This window comes from Hypanus sabinus, chromosome X1, assembly GCF_030144855.1.
Source record: "Hypanus sabinus isolate sHypSab1 chromosome X1, sHypSab1.hap1, whole genome shotgun sequence".
Classification (NCBI taxonomy): domain Eukaryota; kingdom Metazoa; phylum Chordata; class Chondrichthyes; order Myliobatiformes; family Dasyatidae; genus Hypanus; species Hypanus sabinus.
Window position 1 is genome coordinate 38978149 of NC_082738.1, and position 27805 is coordinate 39005953.

At 39.7% G+C, this 27805-nt stretch overlaps 1 protein-coding gene across 5 annotated transcripts in view; it reads right to left on the bottom strand.

Annotated features, from left to right (window-relative positions):
- raraa (retinoic acid receptor, alpha a) overlaps window positions 1–27805 on the bottom strand; it is a 399727-nt gene that overhangs the window by 189728 nt on the left and 182194 nt on the right. For 4 of the 5 annotated variants that reach the window (XM_059956420.1, XM_059956421.1, XM_059956422.1 and 1 more), the window contains one exon: window positions 6319–6853. The exons of the other annotated variant lie outside the window; for it this stretch is intronic. In XM_059956420.1, coding sequence (XP_059812403.1) covers window positions 6319–6493 — 175 coding nt within the window. In that variant the 5' untranslated portion in view covers window positions 6494–6853. The remainder of the gene's footprint in view (window positions 1–6318; window positions 6854–27805) is intronic. 5 annotated transcript variants of the gene reach the window in all.

Below are 27805 nucleotides of genomic sequence, written 5' to 3' on the forward strand. Positions count from 1 at the left end.
TGTGGGTCCTCTTCTTCCACAGTACTGCAGCCATTATGTTTAAACAGGGATGCCACAAGATCGCGTGCTCAGGCAGACACCTGTGGTCTGCAAACAGGCCAATCTCAGGTAATAAAGGAGTTCCATTTTTACAGTTGACTAAGTCAATTTTGTGCATGACCTACACTACATTCCATCTGCCACTTCTCCCTATCTGTCCAAGTCCTTCTACAGACGCCCTGCTTCCTCAACATTATCTGCTCCCTATCTTTGTATCGCCTGCAAACTTGGCCACAAAGCCATCAAATTTGTCATCCACATCATTGACATGTAACATGAAAAATTACTAATAATAGAGAGGGAGAAGAAAAACTGGTTCAGCTGCTCAAAGGAATGAAGGTATGCCTGTTGGGCTTTTACATTTAATAGTATCATGGGAGTTGGTTCAAATGAATGGGGTGACAAGGAGTCAGGCATTCTCAACCTGGTGACAGCCGATCTATTTGCTCTCACCTTTCGCCATCTCCTTGTCAGTTCCATTCCCAAACCAGCACCTAACTATAAAGGTTAAATGGCAATGGTTTACCTGGAACCAAAAGAGTCAACTGGTACTTCATTCCAAATCACTGTGTCCAGATGAAACCCAAATTCAGGAAAACTAAGATCTATTTAAAAAACATGAATTTCACATGCAATCTATTTCAGAAATCTTAATTGGAAAACTGCCATCTCACTCCCTACTGAAGAGATCAGAAATTGGAAGTATATGTAGGTGGTGAGTAAAGAAAATGGGGAACAGCATTAGCAACAATCTAACTCCTTAAGTGGTCAAAGCAGTAAGCTTTGGGATACTGCCTACTTATACAGAGGGCAGCCATTACATAGGCTTACTGCCTATTAACCGGATGGCATGTCTGTAAAGTGTAATCTTTATGATCTCATAGCTTACTATTATTAAACTGCCCACATCATTAAAGAAAATCTCTAAATATAAAGATTTGACAGAAATCTAAAATTAACAGCACTAAAAAATAATCATTGGTGCTATTCCAAAATGCCAAAATAAAAAGGCTCTCAAACTCTGTCTGCAGGGAACTGTAAAGTACATGTCACCAGGAAAAGGGGATGCCTTGTCCCTTGACCTTTAAGAAATCACTGCTGCACTGAGAGACATTAATGTAATTGTGTTAGCACTGCAACCTGAGCCGACAGGCATTCTGTAGCTCTTAATGGTACCTTTAATTTTAATCAGACTGAAGAGGACAAGTGGGACCCTGGAGATGTCTCATTTTATAACGAGCTGCTTGTCATATTACAATGCAGCATAACACCAAACTGAACATTGAATTTTTGACATGCAACGTGGTCTCTTGAAGACATATTATACATTTAAAAGATATACCCAAGCATTAAGTAAGACTCAGATAGAAATCTTTCTAAGCAAGACTAACAACTTGTTTTTACATCAGATTAAATTAGGCCTTTGTTGTAGACTTTTGTAAACACAAGGGATTCTGCAAATGCTGGAAATCTTGAATAACACACAACAAAATGCTGGAGGAACTCAATCTGTCAGGCAGCATTTATGGAGAGGAATAAAGAGCCAACGTTTCAGGCCGAGACCCTTCATCACGACCAGGGTTCTTTATTCCTCTCCATAGATGCTGCTTGACCTGCTGAGTCTAGATTTTTATATTGTTATATAGTACACTTCTCCTTCCTCAACCTAATACAAAGCTCAGCTTTCACTATACATAATGCATCAATCTTAATGATGAACTGTGTCTATACACATCTTTAGTCATTGAATGTGAGGGCAAATATTCAACACCAAGAGGTGGCTATATAATTTTAACAAATAAATGGAAGTTTCAACTTCCAAGGAGGTTAAAATCTATTCAGGCTTTGTAGGTAAAAATGCAGATTGGACAATCCTTAACAGGGGTTTGATTAACATATGAAAGTAGAAACAATGTGATTGGGTTGAGTTCCTCTGGACCTCTGGAGTGAGCAACAATTAACTGAAAATGATCAAAAGTAACTGTAGACTCAAGGGTGAAGTAACTGATTATCTCACTAATCTCACTAAACTGAAATCACTAATATCGCTGTCTTAACCTATTTGTACTGATTGCATCAACCACTTTCTTACCAGTATGACATCCTGGACAGCAGAAGCCTACTTTCACCTTTATTAGGTGTTCCCAACTTAGGGGTCCACAGACCCCTTGCTTAAAGATATTGGTCCATGGGATAACAAAGGTTGGGAACCCCTGCTCTAGTTCAACATCAGCTAAAGCAACAGAATCTAATTTAGCTATAATTCACCCTACAGCTATATGTCCATATGCTTATTTTAAGGGTTATGAAGACCACTACACTAATATGCATTTTGTGGAAATAGCTATAAGTATTAAATACACTATAACTAAATACAGTTTCTAAACTCAGGAAAATAAAGTGCAATAGTGATAAAATCTGAATATTTCTGTGGATTCACATTATTTGGGGATCTGCCCCATATGGCTTTGTCTTTTGTTAATCATTTGGTTGGTAATAACACTCACTGGGATTTCAATGGTGTGTGCACATAATGTGGGCACTCCACCAACTTTAACCAACAGATGTATTTACAGCCCATTACTGGTGTCAGAGAGAATGTATTCTGTTGACCACTACGATTCATTCTGACTTTAGGAGCATTAATGAAGATATGTAAAGACAGTAGTCTTGCAAAAGAACATTGACACAATATCATATCTCCCTGTGAGAATGTAAAATTAAGGAGACACTGAAACAGCTTTTAAATTGTTCCAAAATGAACTTTAAAGGAGGAAAATTGTTTTCCCCTTTGGAGACAGCCGGGGAGAAGTGAAGGAGCACAGCTGACATACTGACAGAAAAAGAGCATAATTCTGTTTCCTTGGACTTTGAACCATGCTGAGTTAACTATAAAGCTGAAATGCTTACTGATGAATGGATTTATGCAAAGGAGAAAACTAACACAAATTGTAAGCAATGTGGTCCCTCTTCCCAATAGGTTGGCACAGCTGGTATAACTATACTCCAGCTGGCAACACTCACCAATGCAGTTATTGTAAGCTCATATTGTACTCTATAAACCTATTTGACAGTCCAATGCAGTACTGAGAGAGTGCTGCTCTGCTAAGGTTGTGACTTTTGAACAATACATTAAATGGAGGTCTGTCCAGCTTCTCAGGTAGGTATGAAAGATCATTATTTGGGAGTAGTCCCAGGGTTTTGGGCAATATTCATCCTGCAGTCAGTGTCACTCAAGAACAGACTACCTGATCTATATCACATTACTGTTTGTGAGAGCTTGTTCTTCCTTTGATTGCAGCTATGCCCTCACTAATAAACAGGAGCTTCAAAACATTTACTACACGGAAACAAGAATAACTTTTACAACCTTTGAGCCTGTTCCATAATTCAATTAACTTTATTTACTTGAACTAGTTTAGATTCATAGAGTACAAGAGTACAGAAACAGGCTCTTCATCTCATCTAGTCCATGCCAACCTGATTTTCTACCTTGTCCGAAATACCTGCAGCAGACTATATCCCTCCAAACACCTTCTAATCATGTACCTTAAAATAACTTAAAACAATCTATCTGAATTTTACATTGAAACAGCTACTCTGGGAGAACATGTCAGATTTACACAACTCATAAAAGCAGCAAAATGTTTCAATATACTGTTAACCTTTTCAACAGAAATCACATAGTTTGAAATAGGCCACTGTCCCTCAGATCCAGAATGCCTTGCTCGCGCCAGGGATTTGTGGGTTCTGGGGTGGCCGAAGAGGTCAACATGGAAACTGTGGATTCTTCCACAGACGAGGCAGATGACCAATAGGGTAGCTAATTTTTGAGGTGGTGCACTCTTCTGCTGCTTAGGTAGGGCTTCTGTGTGCTCTTGAAGCATGTCCTTGAGATCCTTAATACCATTCAAATGCTTCTTTGCCATGGAGCAGTCAAGGGCCAGATAGTCATAGGTGTCAATAACTTTTTTTAAGGAAGCTTTATTTTGAATCAGTTTCTCTATTTGTCTGTTAATTCCCTTATAAGGGGAAACTGCAATGAAGCGTGTGCTCCGGGAAACTGGGGTTGAGCATTCGAATGACATGACCAGCCTAGGGTTGCTGACCAAGAATAACTAGTGTTTCAAAGCTGGGAAGGGGATGGATGTTGGCAGTGAATTTGTGATGACAACACTGGAGATATTGCTCCAATGTCTTGATATGCCTGGTGTAGATGGTCACGTTCTCAGGGGTATGTAGGAGGGCAGTGACCACTACCACTTGGCAGGCTTATACAGTGAAGCTGCTTGAACTCATAAACTTGCATGTTAAAACACATGCACTCATTTCAGAATTTCCCTCACTATTGTCGTCGGAATAAAGCTCGATGCCGCAGTACAGATGATAAAGCTTATGTTTATGTTTGCATGCTCCTTCAGTTGGAGCAATGCTAGCCTTAGCAAGTAAAATGGCTGCAGTTTAATGGCAATTGACAAACACAGCATTCAAAACATGCCACACAAATTTCAAATGTAGCATTAATTGGGCAGGGTCTGCGTGATAAAGATTAAATAGCACTGTTAGCTGCCAAAAGAAATATCACACCAAAAATATCAAAGTCAGGGATATCTTCCTTATCCAATATCCTTCCATTTATTACACAATGTATTCCATGTTAGCTGTCTTGATTTGATGGCAGCAGGCAAGGAAAATATGACAGCATTACTGATTCCAGAAATGCAAAGAACCTCACAGACAAGATGATTTTCTCCATGACTCAGGTGGCAGCAATGTAAGCTTTCCAAACTTGTAAATACTCAGTTCCTACATTACTATACTGGCCACACTTCAAAAGATCTTTCAATTACTGTAAAGGACTTTGGGATATCCTGAACAGCGCTAAATAAATGCTCGTCTTTCTTTCTTCATGGAGGAGCCATCCTACAGTTACCAATGGTGTTTTCTCTTATCTATCATGCCAGACTGTTTTCGGGAATCAGGAAAACATTATTCAGCAATTCAGCCAGACTGGGTCATTACACAAAAACTCTTTTTTCATAACAAGGTTCTGCTGTATAAATTCAGCTCAAAGCAGTCCTCCAGTTTCTCTGCCTCCTCTAGGTCCCCAGGGCAAACAGAGGTGCAGTTGCACTGTGCTAACAACAGGACTGATGAAATACCTTGAAAGATAAACAAACAAACAAAGTGCACACTCCATTTCCTGTTGAAATGGGCATGAAATAGGTCTGATTTCAAACTACTCATGTCTGTTTGTGATCCAGGCTACAGCTTTAACTCTGAAACTACCCAGGTTAAACAACTATATCTTTAACATTATTATTTAGAAATCTCACCCACCTCTGAAGAAATTCACCATCCATGAGGGATTCACCAACAAATGAGTTGTAATCATGCAAAATATTGGTTAAAATATTAACATTGTTAAGGAATAACAGTAATAAGTTTATGGCTCTAATTACTGAGAGATTAATACACTAATCAACCTAATGGAATGGATTTCACCTTGAGTTTGCGCCATGTTAATATGAACAATTGCCAATGAGTCGTCTTCAAAACCAGCAGAAATTCCAGAGATGTTGGGCAGTAAGGAAGCGCAGTGGTTAGCACAACGCTTTACAGTACTGGTGACTGGGGTTCAATTCATGCTGGTGCCCGTAAGGAGTTTGTACGTTCTCTCCACGACTGCATGGGTTTCCTCCGGGTGCTCCGGTTTCCTCCCACAGTCCCAAAATTGGTAGGTTAGTTAGTCATTGTCCCATGATTAGGCTAGGATGAAATCGAGGGAACTGCTGGGCGGCATGGCTCAAAGAGCCTATTCCATGCCGCATCCCAATATAAACAAACAAACAAATAAATAAACAAATGCTGGGCGATTTTGATCAATTTTAGTTATAATTAGCTGCACAAAATCCGAATGCTAGTAAAAGAACACAAGAGCAACATAACAAGTATCTTTTTTTTCATTTAGGATTAGATGGTCAACTTTCTCACGAATTTCAGAAACATAGTTTCATCGCGCCTCCAATTTTCTATCTGCAAACTAATACATGGTAAAATGTTTCAAATTAAAATAAAATGAAAACCAATGCACAGGTAATTCACTAAGAATGGAAAAATAACCTTGTACATTATTACAGAGGTGATTTATCAGGTCAAATACTCTGCAGTTATAATCCAAACATTACAAACCCTGTGTACTTATTAACAACAGGAGTAAACTATTTACCCCCACCCCCAAACACAGAGAGGAAAAACATATGATGTTATGTTACTTACTTGCAGGTGAAGGAGTACTGTAGCCACTGACTGGAAGCTGGTGTTGCAATCCATTTATAGATGGTGGTGAAAGGCCCCCGAGGACCGGTGGGAAGAAGAATGGATAATGGGGCACTGGATAGCCATTTACATGTCCATTACCAGGTGGTGTGCACGAACTGCTGTTGGTTGACATGATGACGCAAGGTGCGTTGGGTCGTTCTTTATAAGTGCACAATGAACAATCAGCGCATCAAACAGGAGAAACGCCCAGAGAAACTCAAGGCAAAGCTAGCCTTTCTTGCAAAACTGTTCTCAGAAACACAGTGTTCACATCAAGAAGTGTATAAACCAGTAATTCAAATATAAAAAACTTTAAAAAGGCAGTCTGTAATCCTTATGGATAGCAAGCTTGATAGTCCGTAAAATCTATCCAAGTGCTGTCTTAGCGCGCATTGCAGCTGAACTCTGTAGGAAACCGCTCTTCAAGATTTCGGAGATTTCTTGAGCAGGCCGCCTTCTCCACTAAATCTGGGCCAGATCGAGTGTGCTGGCACTGGAAAAGAGCACAACTGTAAGTCCAGAGGAAAACAGGAAATAGCCACAGCTTTAAAGTTAAATCAAATGGTAGAAAAGGCAGGCAGAATCATCCGGGGCCCACCCCAGAAAACATCGAGTTAGGGAGGAGAGCAGCTCTTGTATGTGCATAAATGTGTGGGCCTTATGAAGTTGCGTTACAGCATTTAGAATAATTGCGCCTTTTGTTCTGAAACATTTGAGTTCCAGACCTACCGCATACAAATTAAAAATGTGCATAAGTTGAATGGGGATGCTTGAAATAGTAGAAATTCATATTAACCACTCCCCTCCATGAACTTATTGTTGGTATGATATACAAGCAGCAATATTTTTCTTGCGGCATGCAGAATGCATAATTGTTTTCTAAAGCAATTTAATGTCCAGTGGCATTAAATTGTGGGACATTTTTAAATCTTACTAAACTGATTCAATATATGCTATATTTTCCCTTGTTTAAAGTAACTTTTCTTTTAAAAAATAGATTACAGAAATACCCAATTTGTGTAACAACTTAAATTCTAGTAATGAATATAGGAGCTTATACCCAAGCTATCAGCTACATAAACTTACTTGTGATTATTGATCAATTTCTAACAGAAGAGAAAACCAGCATTTCCATGCCAGAGTCCCTCTTCCACTCACTGCGCACACACAGATCAAAGGTGTCTGTAACTGAAATATGAAGCTCTCTCACAGTTCACAATGACCAGTATTGCTAGTAATTGAGGGGAAGTGCAACAAAAGCTGTTCAACAGCAGGGTTGACAGGATCTGAAGTGGCCAGACCAAGGTAACCTATCCTTGTCAGGCAGTCAAATAGAATGACAAAGGCAGAGAATGCTGCCACTTGACCCATTGAGCTTACATTGACTCTTTAAAAGTGCAATCAAGTTCTTCTCTGTAACCCTACAATATTCTTCAAGTATTCTCCTACACGCTTCTCAAATTTACTAATGGATTTGCATCCACCATCCTTTAGTTAGTACATGTCAGATCAGAACTTGCTGTATGAGAAGACTTCAAAATCAATTGCTCTTTTGGCAATTATCTTAAGCCCTACACTTTTGATTACTGATCCTTCAACAGGTGGAAACACTTATCTTAAATCTCCATTTTGCCATTCCTGTTTGAGAGAAGAGCTAATTGACTGCCTTGTTCCACAGCCTGGAGACACAAGAGGCTGAAGATACTGGAATACAGAACAGAAAAAAACAAATTCTTGGGGAACTCAGCATCTATGGAGGGAAATGTTTGAGGTTAGAGTGCAACATGGTAGCATAGCGGTTAGTGTAACATTATTACAGTGCCAACTGTACAATCGGGGTTCAATTCCCACTAATGTCTGTAAGGAGTTTGTAACTTCTCCCTGTGGCAGTGCGGGTTTCCTCCGAGTGCTCCCGTCTCCTCCCATGAGTTAGGGTTATTAAGTTGTAGGCATGCTGTGTTGGCACCAGAAGCATGGCAACACTTGTGGGCTACCCCCAGCAGTGTGTTGGTCCTTGACATAACCAATACATTTCAATGTACATGTAACAAATAATCTTTTTAAAAATCTTCATCTTCATCTGGACTGGCAAAGTGTCTCTACCCAAAACATCATTTTCCTCTATGGCTACTGCTTGGCCTGCTGTTTGTTTTTGCTCTACAGGCTGGTCATTTTCTCTTTACGTTAATCATGAGAACACATATATGGCATAAAACAGTTCATTTCACACAAGATTTTAATGCTTTTTCTAATTAATAATGGAGTGAGCCACGGTTTTAAAAGATGAATTACATGGAATATCAGCTTAAAATCACGTAAGAACAAAAGAAGAATTTGACCAGTACCCAATATAGGGTACCTCCACATCATTCAAACATTCTTTATTCCACGTTGAAGTAGGTCACATTTGCAAATATGGCTATAAAATTTCCATTCCAATTAATTCCTGACCACTAAATTCAGAACCAATGTGAGGTGACTTCCATGACAAGAGATTTTGCAGATGCTGGAAATCTTGAGTAACGCATACAAAATGCTGGAGGAACTCAGCAAGTCAGACAGCATCTATGGAGAGAAATAAACAGTCAGTGTTTTGAGCCAGTCCTGACGAAAGGTCTCATCCCAAAACATTTAATGTTTATTCCCCTCCACAGATGCTGCCTGACCTGCTGAGTTCCTCCAGCATTTTGTGTGTGTTGATTTATATTCTGCACTCTACCGAATGTCCATTTTCATTGAAAGTTTATAAAGCAAATTGATTTACAAATGTAACCCATAGGAGATTAAAGGCACGCTTGAATAGTTGCTGGAAATTTAGCATAAAAGAGAATGTTGTAAATAGATCAGAGAACATAGGCCACTTCTGATATGAACTGGAAAGGCTGAATATCTGAAATAGTTTTCAGCCTATTGTGTTTCGCTCTGATCATCTCATTATAGGAAGGATGCGGAAGCTTTAGAGAGAGTGCAGAGGAGATTTAACAGGATGCTTCCTGGATTGAGAACATGTCTCATGAGGATAGGTTGTGTGAGCTAAGGCTTTTCTCTCTGGAGCATAGGAAGATGAGAGGTGATTTGACAGAGGTGTACAAGATGATAAGAGGTATAGAGTGGAGAGCCAGCATCTTTTTCCCAGGGTGGCAATGGCTGATATGAGAAGGCATCATTTTAAGGCGATTGGAAAAAAGTACAGGGTGGATGCCAGAGGCAGGTTTTCAGTATAACTTTGGCAGAGCAGTGGAAGAGGCCAAAAACAAAGAGCTAAGGGAGTAAGTGGATAGAAGAATTAGTGAGAGCAACTGTAAACTCATGGTCGCTACTACAGATGGAATGGAAGAATTCTGAAAATCAGTCAGCCAATTTGATGTCTCCATTGTAGAGAAGGCCACATCATGCGTACTGACAGGAGTACACTAAACGAGAATGGAAACAAGTGACTTGCTGCTTCACCCAGGAGGAGTGACTGGGTGCTTGGATGGTGAAAAAGGTGAACAGGTGAAGCATCTCCTGTGGTTGTATGGGAAAGTTCTGTGAGAAGAGGAGTGGGCGATAGTGATGATGAATGATCCAGGGAGTTAAGGGGTGAACAGTCCATTTGGAATGTAGAAGGGGAAAGGGAGTTGAAAATATGTCTGGTGATAGGATATGTTGTGGAGGATAATCTCCTGAATGCAGAGGCAGGGGTATAGGGATGGTGTGCTGCTGTGGAAAATAAAGGCAAGGGCAACTCTTACTTTGCTTTAGGTGGGAGGAAAGGTGGTGAGAGTCAACATGCAGAAAATGTTTTATGAGCATCCTGACAACTATGGTGGATCAGAAAAGACAGTTAAGGAAGAATTATGACATACAGAACAACTGTATGGAAGTATCTTCATCAGAATAGATTTGAGGGACCCACAGAAACTGGGATAAAGGCATGTAGTTCATTTCAGAAGGATGGGAAGTAGTATGGTCACAATTGCTGTGGGAATCTATGGGCACAAAATGAATATTTGTACTTAAAACCTATGCCCTGAGGAGAAACAGCAGTCAAAGGGAAGAAATGAAGAAGAATCATGTGAAAAAGAAAGCAGAGGCTAAATTGGCAGCAAAGGTGGTGAAATGCTCAAGTTTGTGTGAAGCTAGAAAGTAATCATCAGTGTATTGGAAAAAGAGGTGATGGAGAGAGCCAGAGGGCAATTGAAACAAGGACTATCAAATCGATTGCAAAAATGTGGTGAGTGCACATGTGGCCAATTGATCGCATGGTAAATTGAGTGGGTCTCCTATGTGCAGAGGACTCTGTTTTGGGTGCCAGGTTTCAAGCGTGTACACGCCTTTCATCTCAGCAGGCCTGGTTTGTAGCTCCCACACTGTAAATTGCCCTGCGGGTCTGTTACTAACATGACTCAGTAGTCATTGTTCTTGCCCCACAGATACGTCACGTATTCCAAATAGCCACAAAGAGATAGGCATACTTTTTTATTGCAGGTTATGTTTGTGTGCAGCCTGTCTAGTCATGGGCATAAAGCTATAGCAAGAACAATAGAGGGAACAATTTCCTATTACATCTTCTTGTTCATTTTTGCACCTTGTGGCACATCGGGTGGCATTTTTTGCTGTATCCTTCGCATTTGTCTGTTTTTTTACGAGGAGTTGCTAGCTCAATGCTCAACCCAGCACGGATGGAAAGTGTGCAAGAAGCAGGCCGGACCATTTGCCTCGAAGTCCGGTACTGATGCCACTACACCACCAGCAGGATCACATCTTGAGGATAATCAAAAATATACAATGAAAAATCAATCAGTATTACCAGCAATGATATGGGTAATTTCTTTTTTTAAAAATTTTTATAAAGCCATGTGTAGTTCTATGCGAACCTTACAGGCATAAATGTGCTTGATTCTCTCAAATGCCTCACAAAATAATAACCAGGTTGTTGAATGACATGTTCCCATTTTCAACATGATTATCATATACTCTAAAAATTGCAGATTTGTAATTTTCAAATTGGGGGTATAAAACCTGTCAATGGCTCACTTTCAAAACACTTTACTATATTCACTTAATCTAAACTCTTTATTTTTCTACTTGAAATACAGTGGATTCTAGTTAATTGGGACATATCAGGATAAGTACATTCTGGCTCAATTAGCTGAAGTTTTATGGAAATAGTTAAAGAGTATAAGGAAGGTAAACTATTGTTTAACTAAGTGACAATTTATATATTTAAATGAAATACAGAACAAATTAGAACACTACCAATACAATGACAGTACGACAAAACTGTATATTAGTTCCAAATAGTTATCAACATTGGAATTCATCCAGTGTACACTGCCGTGGTCTTTTGATTGATTTTAAATGAACAAAATTAGCAAAGACACCTATTGCAGATAGTGGACAGCCTTCATACAATGCCTTAGATGACTGCATCCTTCAAATCTTCATTTCCATTGTAACATTCTAGATGATTGTTGATACCTTAAAATTCTTTGTAGTTGTGAACTTGCTGAAGTAATGAAATCATTTCATTTTCAGTCCCAGACATTTCTCTCAACTCCAAGCCTGAATGCTTGAAACCGCAATGAGCAAAACAATTCTAAATTATCTTACTGCTTATTTCTCACCAACTATCAGTGACAACAATCACTGCTTTTTGAACACAAACATAAGCAACTGACGCTAATTAAAAACTGATCGCTCTAAGCACGGTGTAGTGTCTAACGGCCACGCAAGTGCACACAACCGACACCTATTAGAAACTGTTCGGCAACAGTTTGTTGCCCTATTTAAGCGACATAGTGTCCCAAATAAACTAAGGGAATCCAGGCTAATTTGCGTTGTCCCAAATAAACAGCTGCCCTGATTAACTGATGGCCAAATTAACCATAATCCACTGTATTTTTTTCTTGATTTTTGACAAATCATGGAACACATTTAGCCACTTTTAAAGATGTTTCTTTAAAAAAAAATTGAATATAAGCTTCTCTTGTGTTCAATTTCAATATGTAGTGCAGTGGTTCTCACTGGGGGTTATTTTGCCATTCTATCATCCACAGTGCTGTAGAGGACCATAAGACATAAGAAGCAGAATTAGGCCATTTGGTATCATCAATTATAACTGCTGTTGATTTGTTTAGAATACTAAAGTGCTTTCATGCTGACGAAGGCTGCATTGGACTCCATCATAGGGATATGCACGCATAATTTGATAAATGTCCTGCGTTGGGATGTTACATTTTGTTTCAATTCAGTGACCACTTTATCAGGTACACCTGTACACCTGCTTGTTAATGCAAATATTTAATCAGCCAATATCGTGGCAGGAACTCAATGCATAAGAGCATGCAGACATGATCAAGAGGTTTAGTTGTTGTTCAGACCAAACATCTGAATGGGGAAGATGTGTGACTTTAACTGTGGAATTATTGTTGGTGCCAGGTTGTTGGTTTGAGTATCTCAGAAAATGTGATCTCCTGGGATTTTCACACACAACAGTCTCTAGAATTTACAGAGAATGGTGTGAAAAAACAAAAAAAAACATCTAGTGAGCTGCATTTCTCGGTGAGTGAAAATTTAATGAGAGAGGTCAAAGGAGAATGACCAGACTGGTTCAAGCTAACAGGAAGGCAATAGTAACTCATATAACCACACGTTACAACAGTGGTGTGCAGAAGAGCATCTCTGAACACACAACACATTAAAACTTGAAGTGAATGGAATACAGCAGCAGACCATGAAGTACCCCATAAAGTAGCCAGAGAGTAGAATAAAGTGGTGACAGATGGGATCATGCCTTAGGACCACTGAACTTTAGCCAATCAACTGCTTAATTAAGCTAGCTGCTGATGTTAATAGGACAATATTGTATCTTATATCCACTCCACTTCAATACTATCTCAATATTAAACAGCAATGATAAGAGAAGCAGCACCAATGTAACAAAATAATTCTTAAACTGTATCTCTGACATAATCATTTTGCCTTAAACACAGTGGAACCAGTCATGAGGCTGGACAGGTTGAATCACCTGGACTGAGGACATAGAGGGAAATCAGGTGGGGATGACTGTACTATGTGGCAGAAAAATTAGGCTTGCTCCATTATGAGCATGCATTTCTCTCCATTCAGTTGCCTCTAAAACCTAGTAAACAACACAGTTGTAGAAAATTCTATCCTTGTACTTGATATGTTCACATGTTGCTCAGTCATCCCTCTTTAATTCCAAAGCAACATACCATGTGCTGGAGGGGTTGGATAGTATCTATACAGCGCAATGGAAGTTGATGTTTCCAGTTGAAACTGTTCCATTTGCCTCCATAGATGCTGCCTGGCCCGTTGAGGGTTGCTCCAAATTCCAGCATCAGCAGTCATTTAAATGTCTACTATTAAATCCCCGTTTATCCAAAAATATTTATACATCTTGGTTGACTCTGTGGTTAAGAAGGCGTACAGTGTATGGCCTTCATCAATCATGGAACTGAATTTAGGAACCGAGAGCTAATGTTGTAGTTATACAGGACTCTGGAGTACTGTGCTCAGTTCTGGTCACCTCACTACAGGAAGGATGTGGAAACCATTGAAAGGGTGCAGAGGAGATCTACAAGGATGTTGCCTGGATTGGGGAGCATGCCTTATGAGAACAGGTTGAGTGAACTCGGCCTTTTCTCCTTGGAGTGAAGGAGGATGAGAGGTGACCTGATAGAGGTGTATAAGATAATGAGAAGCATTGATCGTGTGGATAGTCAGAGTCTTTGTCCCAGGGCTGAAATGGCTGCCACAAGAGGACACAGGTTTAAGTTGCTGGGGAGTAAGTACAGAGGAAATGTCAGGGGTAAGTTTTTTTACACAGAGAGTGGTGAGTGCGTGGAATGGGCTGCCGGCAGTGGTGGTGGAGGCGGATACGATGGGGTCTTTTAAGAGACTTTTAGATAGGTACATGGAGTATTAGTAAAATAGTAAAACTATTAGTAAAATAGAGGGCTATAGGTAAGCCTAATAATTTCTAAGGTAGGGACATGATTGCCACAATTTTGTGGGCCGAAGGGCCTGTATTGTGCTGTAGGCTTTCTATGTTTCTAACTATAAAAAGCTGGATATACAGTCCTGTGCAAAGGCCTTAAGTTTAAAACTTTTGCACAGTACTGTAGTAATTTTATGTATTGCACTGTACAGCTGCCACAGAAAAAAAATTTCATGACATATATGAGTGATGATAAACCTGATTCTGATATGGGTCTCTGTTGTGGACTGAGAGTGGGAAGGGTGCAGGGAGAGGGGAATCATGGTTAGAATATTTTCGCAATGTCCCATTATTTTAGAACTAAGATTAGGCTCAAAAACAAAAAGTTAACCCAATCTGCAGTTGGTTTAGAAGCAAGTGGATCATGAGATAATCCAATGTGTTTCCCAACTGGACGCAGCCAGATTCAGTTCTCAATGTTGATTAGCTGACTGATCTCATCTGGAATATTGGCTGGTATATTGCAACCAATTTCGATGTTGCAGAACAAAGGGGAGGATTTTAAAAATTTCATTTAGAGATACAGTCCAGCCCAACAAGCCTGTGCTGCCAAATTACACGCATGTGGCCAATGAACCTACTAATTTGTATGTTTTTGGAACACGGGAAGAAACCAGACCATCCGAAGGAAAGCCATGTGGTCAAAGGGAGAATGTACAAACTCCCTACAGACAGAAACAGGAATTCAAATTGGGTCACTGGAGCTACATTACCATGCTGCCCAGCAACCAAGATTTCCATTCCTCTCCAGTGATTTGGACAAAACAATAGCTATTTTCAGTGGGGTAAAATATCGTGCTCTTACTGTAATTTCACAAACATTGTATGTTGATCCACTTGAAGAAAGGCTCCAGCAGGTAAACGATGCCTGTAAAATCTCATTCTAAAATAAAGTCATTGCCTTCAGGGCAGCAAGAGTGCAGGAAAAGAAATAGCAAGCAGAAAAAAAGCAAGGAGTGTTTCATTTTTTTGTACTATATTAAATCTGATTCCCAGACCAGTCACACAGGAATTACATCAGAGAATACTGCAGACATTACAGTAATTGGCCAGAGCAAAACCATAATGAGCATAGTTAAAAATATTCTTACAAACAAATGTTAATACAGTTATCATTATACGTGGCCTTCCTTCCCTAAGTAATTCAATTTTTTTTCCCATTTTGGCCTTCTTGATCTGTCCTAGAACAGCATTCTTTCCCATGATTTGATTTAACAGTTTGTGTACAAATGGTTGCTAAGTTTCCTCCATAGAAAAATGAGTTGATGTTATGGAGCTACATAACTGTTACTGGTTAAATTACTTGCCTGAAACAGCTGGATATTGCAAAGGTTAACTCACCATTCAGGTCCCACAGAATAATATTAATACAGGTTAAACACACAAGACTATTACTTTACTACACTGCAGAACAATGTTGCCATATACGAGGGACTATTTTTACAGTGCCATATACAGTGTACACGACTGACAGGCCAAGGTCTTCAAAGTTCAAAGTAAATTTATTATCAAAGTACATATATGTCACTATATACAATCCTGACATTCATTTTCTCGCAGGTATACTCAATAAATCCAATAACCATAATAGAATCAATGAAAGGCCGCTTCAACAGGGCAGACAACCAGTGTGCAAAAGACAATAAACTGTGCAAATATAAAAAAGGAAAAAATAAATAAGTAATAAGTATTGAGAACATGAGATGAAGTGTCCTTGAAAGCGAGTCCATTGGCTGTGGGAACAGTTCAGTGATGGGGCAAGTGAAGTTGAGTTAAGTTATCCGCTCTGGTTGATGATTGAAGGTTGATGGTTGATGTTCCTGAACCTGGTGTGGGTTCAGAGGCTCCTGCACCTTCTTCCTGATGGCAGCAGTGTGAAGGGAGCACGGCCTAGATGGTGGGGGTCCTTAATGGTGGATGCTGCTTTCTGTGACAGCGTTTCATACAGATGTGCTCAATGGTGGGGAGGGCTTTACCCATGATGGACTTTGTCATATTCACTACTTCTTGTAGGATTTTCCATTCAAGAGCATTAGTGTTTCCATACCAGGCTGTGATGCAGCCAGTCAATGTACTCTCCACCACACATCTATAGAAGTTTGTCAAAGTTTTAGATGTCATGCCGAATCTTTGCAAACTTCTATGAAAGCAGAGGCGCTGCCAGGCATTCTGTGTAATTGCACTTACATGCTGGGCCCAAGACAGGTCCTCTGAAATGATTACACTGAGGGATTTAAATTTGTGACCCTCTCCACCTCTGATTGGTCTCTGATAACTTTTTATTGAAAAACACCAACCTGAACAGGTCGTGGTATTAAACATTCCTTATGCAAAGAAATCAAACTGAATGAGTCCCAAGCTCAGAAAGCCTTTCTCAAAGTGCAATCTGTGCATTAGGCAGTGAGGGGATCAGGTTCCAGACAGCAAGGCCAAAATAAAAAAGTTACTCTTTTTGTTCATCAAATGCCAAGCAATCCTTCTCAATGCACGTACATACACAAGCAGCAATATATTCCTCACATCATTCCAACCCTGCAAGTAACTTGTATACAGATCAGAGAAAGACCACACAGACAGAAATGTTTCTCCGAGTATTCTGTTACTTGTCTTTCTTCTCCTCCCCTTCCTACCTCACACTGTTCTTAAGAGTTTCAGCCCCTTTTGCTGCCCTCACATGATGGAGGCTTTTAATCAAAACCGTCAGAAGAATTACAGCAAAGTAAATCCTTTCAAGGTCATGTGGCTGAGCATGTCTTTAGTGTGGGAGTTAAGTTGTTAGAGGATTGAAATATGCTGTATAATGTTAACATTAATAAATGTGACCTATAATCGGGCATGATATTAACATTAGAACTTCACTGGAACGTTGTAGTCTTATTTTCAACCTTGCTTCATGAAGACACTAACTTTGCGTGATCACCAATATCATATGCAAACAAGCAGACTGAACATCAGAAAGCTATTCAACTGTGAAAGAGATCAACAACCTGGTGTGTGATAACTTACGAACCTGGACCATCAGTTCACTGCCTTGTCTACTGCCAAGCACTTATTGAAAACTGGGAATTTGATTACCATAATTTCTATCCTTTAATTTTGGTGACCAAGGATGAGGTGCTTTGTTAGTATTCCAGACTCCAAGAATTTGGTGCACATAATTTCCTTGTTTAAAAAAAAAGTTAAGAAACTGCAAGGGTAAAAAGACGCTGATACCAAAGTATGATATATTATCAAAGTACATTGCTTGTTATCTTCAGATTCATATTTTTGCAGGCGTTTACTTGAAATTAAGTAATGCAATTGAATTTATGAAAAAAATATACATAAAGACTGATAAACAATGTGCAAAAGACAAATAGTGCAAATAAATAAAAAAGTACTGAGAATGAGTTGTAAAGGGTCATTGAGAGTGAGTCTGTAGGTTGTAGAAACAGTTCAGCTTGTTAAATGAGTTATATACAGACCCCCGAACAGCAGCTAGTTTGTGACAATGGGAAATAGAAAAGGCATGTAAAAGGGCAATGATACAATAGTCATGGGGGATTTCAATATGCAGGTAGACTAGGAAAATCAGTTTGGTGCTAGATCCCAAAAGAAGTAGTTTATAGAATGCCTATAAAATGGCATTTTAGAGCAGCTTGTGGTCAAGCCCACTAGGGAAAAGGCAACTCTGGATTGGGTGTCATGTAATGAACCAGACTTGATTAGGGAGTGTGTGGAAAGGAACCCTTAGGTAGCAGTGATCATAATATGACAGCATTCGCCTTGTAGTTTAACAGGGAGAAACTAAATTCCGATGTATCAGTACTACGGTTAAGCAAAGGTAACGACAGAAGCAAGAGAGAGGAGCTGGCCACAGTTGATTGGAAGGGGACACTAGCAGAGATGATGGCAGAGTGGCAATGGCTGGAGTTTCTAGACACAGGATAGATACATCCCAAAGAAGTAGTAGTATTCTAAAGGGAAGATGAGGTAACTGTGGCTGACAAGTCAAAGACCGCATAAAAAGAAAAGAATAGCAAGATCGCAAAAATATGTGGAAGCTAGAGGATTAGGGAGCTTTTAAAAAGCAACAGAAAACAACTAAAAAAGCAATTAGGAGTATAAAGAAATTAGAAGGAAAGCTAGCCAATAATATAAAAGAGGATACCAAAAGGTATTTCCAGATATATAAAGAGTAAAAGGGAGGCAAAGAGTGGATATCAGACCACTGAAAAGGTGGTAATGGGGAACAAAAAGGCAATTCAGCCATAATCTTGAATGGCAGGGTAGGGTCCAAGTGGCCTAACCACACTTCTTAAGCCCTAAATGTGAGGTCAGAAGACCCACTAATATAGTTTGTATGCATAGTTGTTGTAAATTAGATAGTCAGGACTATAATTATTTGATACACCAGTCACCAGGCAGCTGCAAGCTTACGCAAAATGCTGTTACTTTGTTTGAAACTGACACAACACCAGTGAAAGAGCTAACAAAATGAAGGGCAATTTTCAAGGTTTTACTCCTGATTGTAATCCACACTCTCACAGAAAGTATATATGTATGTTTATTAAAGGAACACAATTGGTGTAGGCATAGAAATCCCATGGATGTGTAATAGCGAGTACCCAGCATCTACAGAACCATTTCTGAGCAAACATTAATGCCTTGAAGACAGAATTTGAATTGAAAGTTCAGGATTATAGACACTAACCAACCAGATGAGATATTCCACATACCATAACCAATGACAGTAATGCAAATTGAAAAGTTTGCAAATAATTTGGGAAGCATTTGTGTAACAAGATGCAAATTTTTACAGATATTTGTGTCATAAAGGATACCATTCTTGCAAAAATTGCTAAATTTTACTCCTACACAATAATGGGCTGGTCCTGGAGGCATAAACAGGGAGATGTAATGTGGCTTGTATCTTGTTTGAAGTTATTTTCCCTCCTCCTCTCCTGGGGAAGCTGGCTCCAGCTGGAGTCTATTTCCATAGGGCTGGGTGGGTTTTTTTGAACCTCATCCAACTACTCATTCTTCATGAGTGAATCTGGACGACAAACATTCTTCTCCAGCATCACATCTCTGAAGGCATATTTTCCACCAGGGGTTACTGGATGTCTAGCAGGAAACCTTCATCTCTCTGGCCAAACTGTCAGTTACATCATACACCTATTGTCACCCAGTCAAGCCAATTCTTGCTGACATATATTTCCGTAGGTTGTCAATGTATTTCTCTCAGGACCAGCATGAGATGCAATTATATTAAATTACCACATTTCTTTGTGATACAGCTAATAATTTACTCTATACAAAGCTAAATTATGAAACATGATTACAGACACTCCACAAGCAATGTACAGCTTCTTTCTATCTAATGCAAAGCATATTACTTTGTTGCTATTAATAATACAATTTCTAAAGCAGACCTGCCCCAACAGCTCAGGAATTACCTTTCATTATGTTTTGGTATGTACGTTCTGCAACAAAAGGATGCAAAACCACAGCTAAAGGAATATTTCAAATCTTACTAGTGGGCAGCACGACAACAGTAGTTCAGGAACAGAGAATACAAGAGGATGCAACTGCTTGTCATTTCTCAGTTCAACAGAAGAACAGATTCTCTAGTGAGTGGAGCACTGCAGAGTGGTGGAATTTTAATTTTTTCCCCTAAATTCCTCCTGACATTGAATAGGTAAATCTCACAATCAGACACACTGGTTAAGCTACTACCTGTCGCAACAGGCAGTGGCCTATTTCAAAGGAGTAAGCCAGAAATGTCCCACAGCGCACAGGAGATAATAAGAGCTCAATTTGAAATAAACATCGCTGCTAAAGTGACTGAGGCAGGAGTTTCTAATTACATCCATTACCACGATGTATGGACACCATGGGATAGCTACGAGGAACAACGCAGTAACACTGTATCAGCTCTGATGGATTTTATATTGTAGATTGAAAAATTGAACAGTGTGATTCAAAAGGATCTATAAACCCCTCCAACTCCAGTCTAAGCATTTTAACTCAGCATAGAATATCCCTGGCCTTCCTCACAAGCCAGGAAATTAAAATTCCTCGTCATTGGGTTCTAGATTAAATGTACGATTTCATTAAAACATCATAGATCATTGTCATGGCTATTGCAAAGAAAAAAAGCGCACATGCCAAAATCTCTTAATGAGTGCCAATGTGATTCTGAATTCATCATCTGAAGCTGTTCCCACCATATCTACCACCAGTTACAGATCGGCAACCAATACCTCCACAGCCTCCAGTCACAACACAAGCAACATTCTCAAAGCTAACTGCATTGCTCAGTAGTTTCAGTTTAAGTGTGAACGTACTAAGACATCCATCATTATTTCTTAATATCTCTTTCTCAGACACACTTATGTGTGCGCGCACATATATACACACACGTAAAATACTACTGCTCTGCTCAACTTAACCAGTGCAGATGTACTGAAAATCAAACTGAAGGAAACAAAAGCCAAACTCGAGGTGCCAAATGATACATTTTCTGAATCTTCTTTTCTAAGAGAAAAATCAATAACTTCATGTTTCTGCTGATTAAAGGGGTTAAGTCCAAACCCTTAATCAAATGTGACCTTTCTGAGTGGAGGAAGAGATTCATCAAACCCATCTGTTACAACAACAAAGGGAATGAGATGTGACAAGCAGCGCAAAGTAACAGAGAAGATAAATGGCATAGACTGAAGAAACAAGAGACAATCCTTACTACAGACTCCTTTCATTTAAAGGAAAATTCTTAACCTCCTGAAACTAAATAGGTATTAGCATGTCCTTGAGCTCCTTACCACAACTCCTAAACTGAGACCTCAATTTTTGAATGAAATGTTGACATCTGCAAATAACCTTTAACCTCCCTTAGAGGATACTTCCAGCAAAATTCAACAGACAAGGCATAACCATGGAATACTACCAGTTAAAAGCTTCATTAGTCTGGAGCCATTTGCAGGCAAGCACTTCCTGTTGACAAACGTTCAAATAAACCATTTATTTTGTTGATCACACTCTAATAAAATGCAAAATCGCTCAAGAGGCATCCCTACAGTGCTCCCATAGCAACACAAGGGCAATAATTATTACATCCAATGCAGACCACCCTGCCGCCTTCCCCTCATCACACCACCCCCCACAATGACCCTTCCTCCTGCAAGTTAATAGCACTTGAGACCTGCCAATTTCATCCATTATCTGATCTCAATGCTGGTACCAAATTGCTTTGCCTGCTAAGTCAAACATTTAACTGAACAATCACATAATGCATTTTCAGCTAAAATATCTTGCAGAGCCAATAGGAACACTGCTGAATTCTTTGTTCACGGTTCTAAAACCAATCTCTGACTCATAGTTTTCACGTATTATTTGTTTAGTTGTTTGTCGTTCTACATCTAATAATACAATGGAAGATCTTCTGTTTGAATATCCTCAATCTAAAAATAACCAAAATGCAAATGCTCGCATTTAGAATTTCAACTAAAAGGGATTCGATGTTTCTCTGGATTGCCAGAACTCTGGTATTTAGATAAATGCAATAAAATCACACATTGAACATTTTACACTGCATACAATAATTTGAATTAGCAACAAATGACAATTTAAAAGTATGTGGATATACAAAAATGTCACTGTCAAAAATCAATGTTTATAGCACGAATCAACCTATACTTTAAATGCTGCTTAGCTCCAAAGATTTCAGACATACACCCTGTAATCTTTCCCACTGCATATTCCCATATCCACATTTATAGTAGCAACTGCTTAAGTTTACGCTATGCCATAAATGTGTCTCGTATCAAGTAACAAACAGTGCTGCAATGCCTCAGTTGCAGTTTTTTCTAACATTTGCTTTTAACTTGAGTATAACTTTTTTAACTTGACCCTCACCAATTTTTATCAATGCACCACAGAAAGCATCCTCTCCTGGTGCATTACAGCTTGGTACGGCAACTGTGCTGCCTGAGACCGCAAGAGACTGCAGAGAATTGTGGACATATCCCGACACATCAGAGAAACCAGCTTTCCCTCCATGGACTCTGTCTACACTTCTCTATGCCTTGGTAAAGTGGCCAGCTTCATCAAATACCCCATCTACCCCAGACATTCTCTCTTCTTCCCTCTCCCATAAAAGTCTGAAAGCACATAATATCAGGCTCAAGGACAGATTCTACCCCACTGTTATAATGGACTCATGAATTCACAACCTTGTTATGGCCTTGCATCTATTTGTCTGCACTGCACTTCCTCTGTAACTTTGACACATTATTTTGCATTCTGTTCTTGTTTTCCCTTGTACGATGTCAATGCACTGATGTGATGAAATAATCTGTATGAATGTCATGCAGAACAAAGTTTTCCACTGTACCTTGCTACATGTGACACAGATAAACCAATGAATAAACTAGTGATAACACCACACTTCTAGGTATTATGCCTCGTGTTTATCCAGCTTCCCGTTTAATACACTAATGATAATTTTTTTAACTGTATCCTGCAGTAGTCAGCTTCACATTCCAACAATGTTCTATTAATGCAATGATACATTCTGAGTAGGAAACAACTTGTACAATAACCACAAATATGTAAGATGCTTAGCTTTTTAAACTACATTGACGTATTTCCATTTCTGCACCAGAATAGATTGCTAAACTGTTTGGCAAACAACTTCTACCCATCTGTAACCTGTAACTAGCAACTAACAACCAGTTCCATTTCAATAGTATGAAGGCACGTCACAGCAGTATTAGCAAATAAGGTTTGACACCATACATGAAAGGAAAAAAAATAGGACATGAACTAAACACTTAGTAAAAGAAAATAATTTGGCCCTGCAAGAGGAATTAGCAATTTCAAGTAAGGAGGAAATTCCAGTGAAGGAATGACAATTAAGTGAAAGGGATGAAGTATGGCATGGTAGAACAGTGGTCACAACATTGCTTTACAGTGCCAGCTATAAGATTGGTTTGATTCCTGCTGCTGTCTGTTAAGGATTTTGTACGTTCTCCTTGTGACTGCATGGGTTTCCTCCGAGTGCTCCAGCTTTCTCCCACATTCCAAACGTATGATTAGGATTAGTAAATTGTGGCATGCTATGTTGGTCCAGGAAGCATGACGACTTTTGCAGGCTGCCCCAGCACAAATCCTAGCAGATTTGATTTTATGCAAACAATGCATTTCACTCTATGTTTTGTACATGTGACGAGGAAAGCAAATTTTTAAACCTTAACTAAAATCCACTATTTAAAACTGGAGATGTGCAAGGAACTACCTGGAGGTACTCAGACTTTGCTTCTTTCCTTCCCATCACCCGTGTTCTTTAATAACTAAGGTACACTCACTTTCTTCAGAACATACCAGGGGTGATTGATAAGTACGTGGCCTAAGGTAAGAGGAGTCAATTTTAGAAAACCTAGCACGTTTATTTTTCCTACATTTACACACTTAGTCCAGCGGTCGTGGAGCATACCGATCCCTTCTTTGTAGAAGTTGGTATTTTGGATCTCCAGAAGTGGTCCACAGCAGGGGTAATTGATAAGTTCATGGCCTAAGGTAGAAGGAGATGTTATTAACTTCAAACTTTCTGCATTTTCACTCAAAGAGTTGAACTGCATGTGCATGTAATGAGAGCTGTATAACTCATCTCCTTCTACCTTAGGCCACAAACTTATCAATCACCCCTGCTGTGTACCACTTCGACAAAGAAGGGATCTGTATGCTCCACGACTGCTGGACTAAGTGTGTACATGTAGGAGGGGACTATGTTGAAAAATAAATGTGCTCGGTTTTCTAAAATTGTCTCCTTGCACATTAGGCTATGAACTTATCAATCACCCCTCGTAAAGCTACTAAGAGAGAAGAAAAATAAATGCGCTAAGTTTTCTAAAATCGACTCCTTCTACCTTAGGTCACGAACTTATCAATCACCCCTCGTAAAGACTGGCATTGACCTTCTGGGTGAATGGCCTATTTCTGTGCTGTAAACAGATGACAAGGTTAGATGGTGAAAGTTAATTGTTTGTGGAATTTCGGACAGCAAGTTTACTTCTAGCACTTAAGTGCAAAATCTTCAATATTCCAAAGTCAGAAGAAGAAAAAGATAGCATTTTGCCAAGTCAGTACTCAGCAAAGTTAAATTGAGCATCTGACACACCCTTTTTAGGCACAGAACAATACAGCAATCAGATTTCATCTGACACTCGATGAAACTACAAGGTTCCATCCATTTCACTTCCAAATATACTTTAATCATATTTATTATGTTGTAACTACACATGAAGTACCTCAAGTAATGGTTGATAATAATGTATGTGAAGAACTTTTTAAAACTTTTCCAGTTTTGCTCCAGACTAAACACCAGTAGCACCCTCAGTACCTGAAGGCCTCTATCTAGAATAAACATTGTGAACAATGCAGCACCGTGTTGGATCATTGTTACAACAATACAAACTGATAAATCCCAGTTATTCTGGATCCCAGCATCGGCAGATTTTCTCTTGTTAACTGTAGATCCCTGCTGACTTCAAAGGATTGAATTACAGTATATCAAAAATGCTTTTATTCAGAAGATTGAAATGAGTTGGAAATTATTAATAAAATAATAGACTGATCTGAATAAAAGCACAGAAAATGCAGTGTCTGCTTGGAACAATAGTTCCCCCACTTCCCTTTCTCCTATGGTCCACTCTCCTCTCCTATCAGATTCCTTCTTCCCCAACCCTTTACCTTTCCCACCCACATAGATTTACCTATCACCTTCTAGCTAGCCTCCTTCCCCTCCCCCCACCTTTTTTTATTCTTGCATCCTCCCCATTTCTTTTCAATCCTGAGGAAGGGCTTTGGCCCAAAACGTTGACTGTTTATTAATTTCCAGAGATGCTGACTGACCTGCTGAGTTCCTCCAGCATTTTGCATGTGTTGCTTGGATTTATAGTATCTACAGACTTACTCGTCCCTGGATAAGTCTGATTTTTAAATATATATTAGTTGGTTATTCTGATGATTCAGTGAGTTTCCCTAATGAACAAAGGTGATTCCAGGATAACTACCTTGCTTATCCTAATTCAGCTGAAACATTAAGGATTGACCATTGTGCAAAGCTAATGGAAGGAACAACACCATTCCTATTACTGATTAAATATTTAGAATGGTCCATACAATATTGAATGGAAATAGGTCTGGATTATGTCATAATCTCTCAATGTGAGCTCCTTACCCTCTCCATTGCCTCTTGACTCAATGGTTGGCAAGATGCACTAGTATGCCCATCAGATTAATACTAGCCACTTGGGTGAAGTGAAAAAGCCTGCACAGGAGCAGTGGAACAGTGGCTGGTAAGGAGTTATGAAAGCAAAGAATTGTTGTCTTCAAGAAATGTGGAGAGAACAAGGAATTTGAAATCAAATTGTCCAAGAAACTTGGATTAAATATTAATGTGCTGAATTGTAACCGGGGAAACATTCCCACAAAATGGAGTGCAGCTGTGCACAAATAGGGAGCCTAAGACTTTTACATAGTACTGTAGTAATTTTATGTATTGTACTGCAGGGTTGTCAAGCCAAGGAGTGGTAGAGGGGACAAGCTCCCACTACCTAAAAGTGCTCCTCATGGCATGTGCCTCAAATAGCCTCTGACAACCAAGTCCAACTCCTGGCCTTCTCGTGTGGCTGAGCCTCTAAGCCCGGTGTAACTGTTTCTACTGACAGGAGAAGGGGCAAAGTGGGTCCTGGTGCCTTAAAACCAGTGCTTCGGGTAGATGGAGCTCGTCAGCCTGGGAAGGCAGTCCATCTAAGAGAGGGAAAACTCTGATTTCAAACCTCCGCTGCCTTGCGGCCATACCCACTTATGGGAAAGGCTTCAGGAGTAAACCCGGAGGACAAATCCGGAGCTGGAGTCCCTAAGGCAGTCCAACATTGCCTTCAATCTCATTCTGGCAACTCCTGTGACAACAGTGGTGCCAAGCTGTATCGGCCCTTGCCCTTCCCTTGGACAACATTGGTGGCATGGAGAGGGGAGACTTGCAGCTTGGGCAACTGCCGGTCTTCCATTCAACCTTGTCCGGGCCTGCGCCCTGGAGAGGATACTCCAGTGTTGCCTCACCGCGACGGCACAACACAGAAAGCAGCAGTCTACCGGTTTTAAGCCTGCGCTCTACAGCCACAACAGATGCTGCTCTACCAACACAGACTGAAGCAAGACTTTCCAGGCACAGATCCGTGGTCTCGCGAGACTAACGGATGCCATCATCACTGCAGTGCTGCCGCCACAAAAAAATTACAAATTTCATGACATAGGAGAGTGCTGATAAACTTGATTCTGATATGGGTCTCTATTGTGGATTGAGGAAGGGAGAGAGGGCAGGGAGAGGGAAAATAATGGTTGGGAAAGAGGGAAGGGAGAAGGGAGGGAGCAGGAACCACCAGAAAGACTTTCTATAATGATCAATAAACCAATTGTTTGGAATGAAACGTGCCTAAGACTTTTGCACAGTACTATACATCATTGGTGACAGAAGTACCTTAACCTCTGCCATTTGGTCCCCTGTGATGCATCTTGTTTTTCATAAAATACCTTTTACAAGTTCATATCTGATTTGAATGTATTAGCTTTACAACCAAATTCGTTCACTATAATCATCGATGTCAAGACATTTCTAATGTATAATATGTAGAAGGGAGGCACAGTACTGCAGCAGTTTGTGCTGTTGTGTTGCAACTCCAAGGATCCAAGTCCCATCCCCACTTTGGGTACTGTCTGTTCTTCCTGTGACTACACGAGTTTCCACTTGGTCGATGGCTCCCTCTCAAGGGCATGCAATGGGATTAACTGGCTAACCTTCTGTACAAGTGAGTGGCAAAATAATTAAAAGGAATTCGATGGGCTTGTCATAGAGAATAAACTGAGGGCATTAGAGAAATAAGACTGAGAATGGAATTGATGGGATTGCTCCACTGAGTGCTGGCATGGACAAGATGTGTCAAATGGCCTCCAATCATGAAATATTTCACAACCCAGTTCATATGAAAGATAAATCTTGGGAAGGCAATGGGAAAGCCAAATAAATTTAGCTGTAAAATGTAAGTTAAGAACAAGTCACTCTTCATTTAACAAAGTTGTTTTTTTGACCTCATTCCAACTAGTGAAAAATTGTGAGGCAATGAAAAGGAGTGATGGTGAAAAGGCACCTTGCTTCACCCTTATGAAATGTCTTGGAAGGTATTACTATATTGCAGAATTATGTCATAGAAATTTTTTTGTGAAATTGAAATTCATGTGAATAATTGTATTAATTATAATGTGAGCATGGTGTGAAAGAGATGAGGTGGACATTCGTGATCATTCTGGAGGAATTCTAGTTTTTCTTCTGGGGAACTGGATCTGGAATAAGCTGATACTCATTATCAAAAAACTGTACACCTGCCTGTCTAGCTTCAA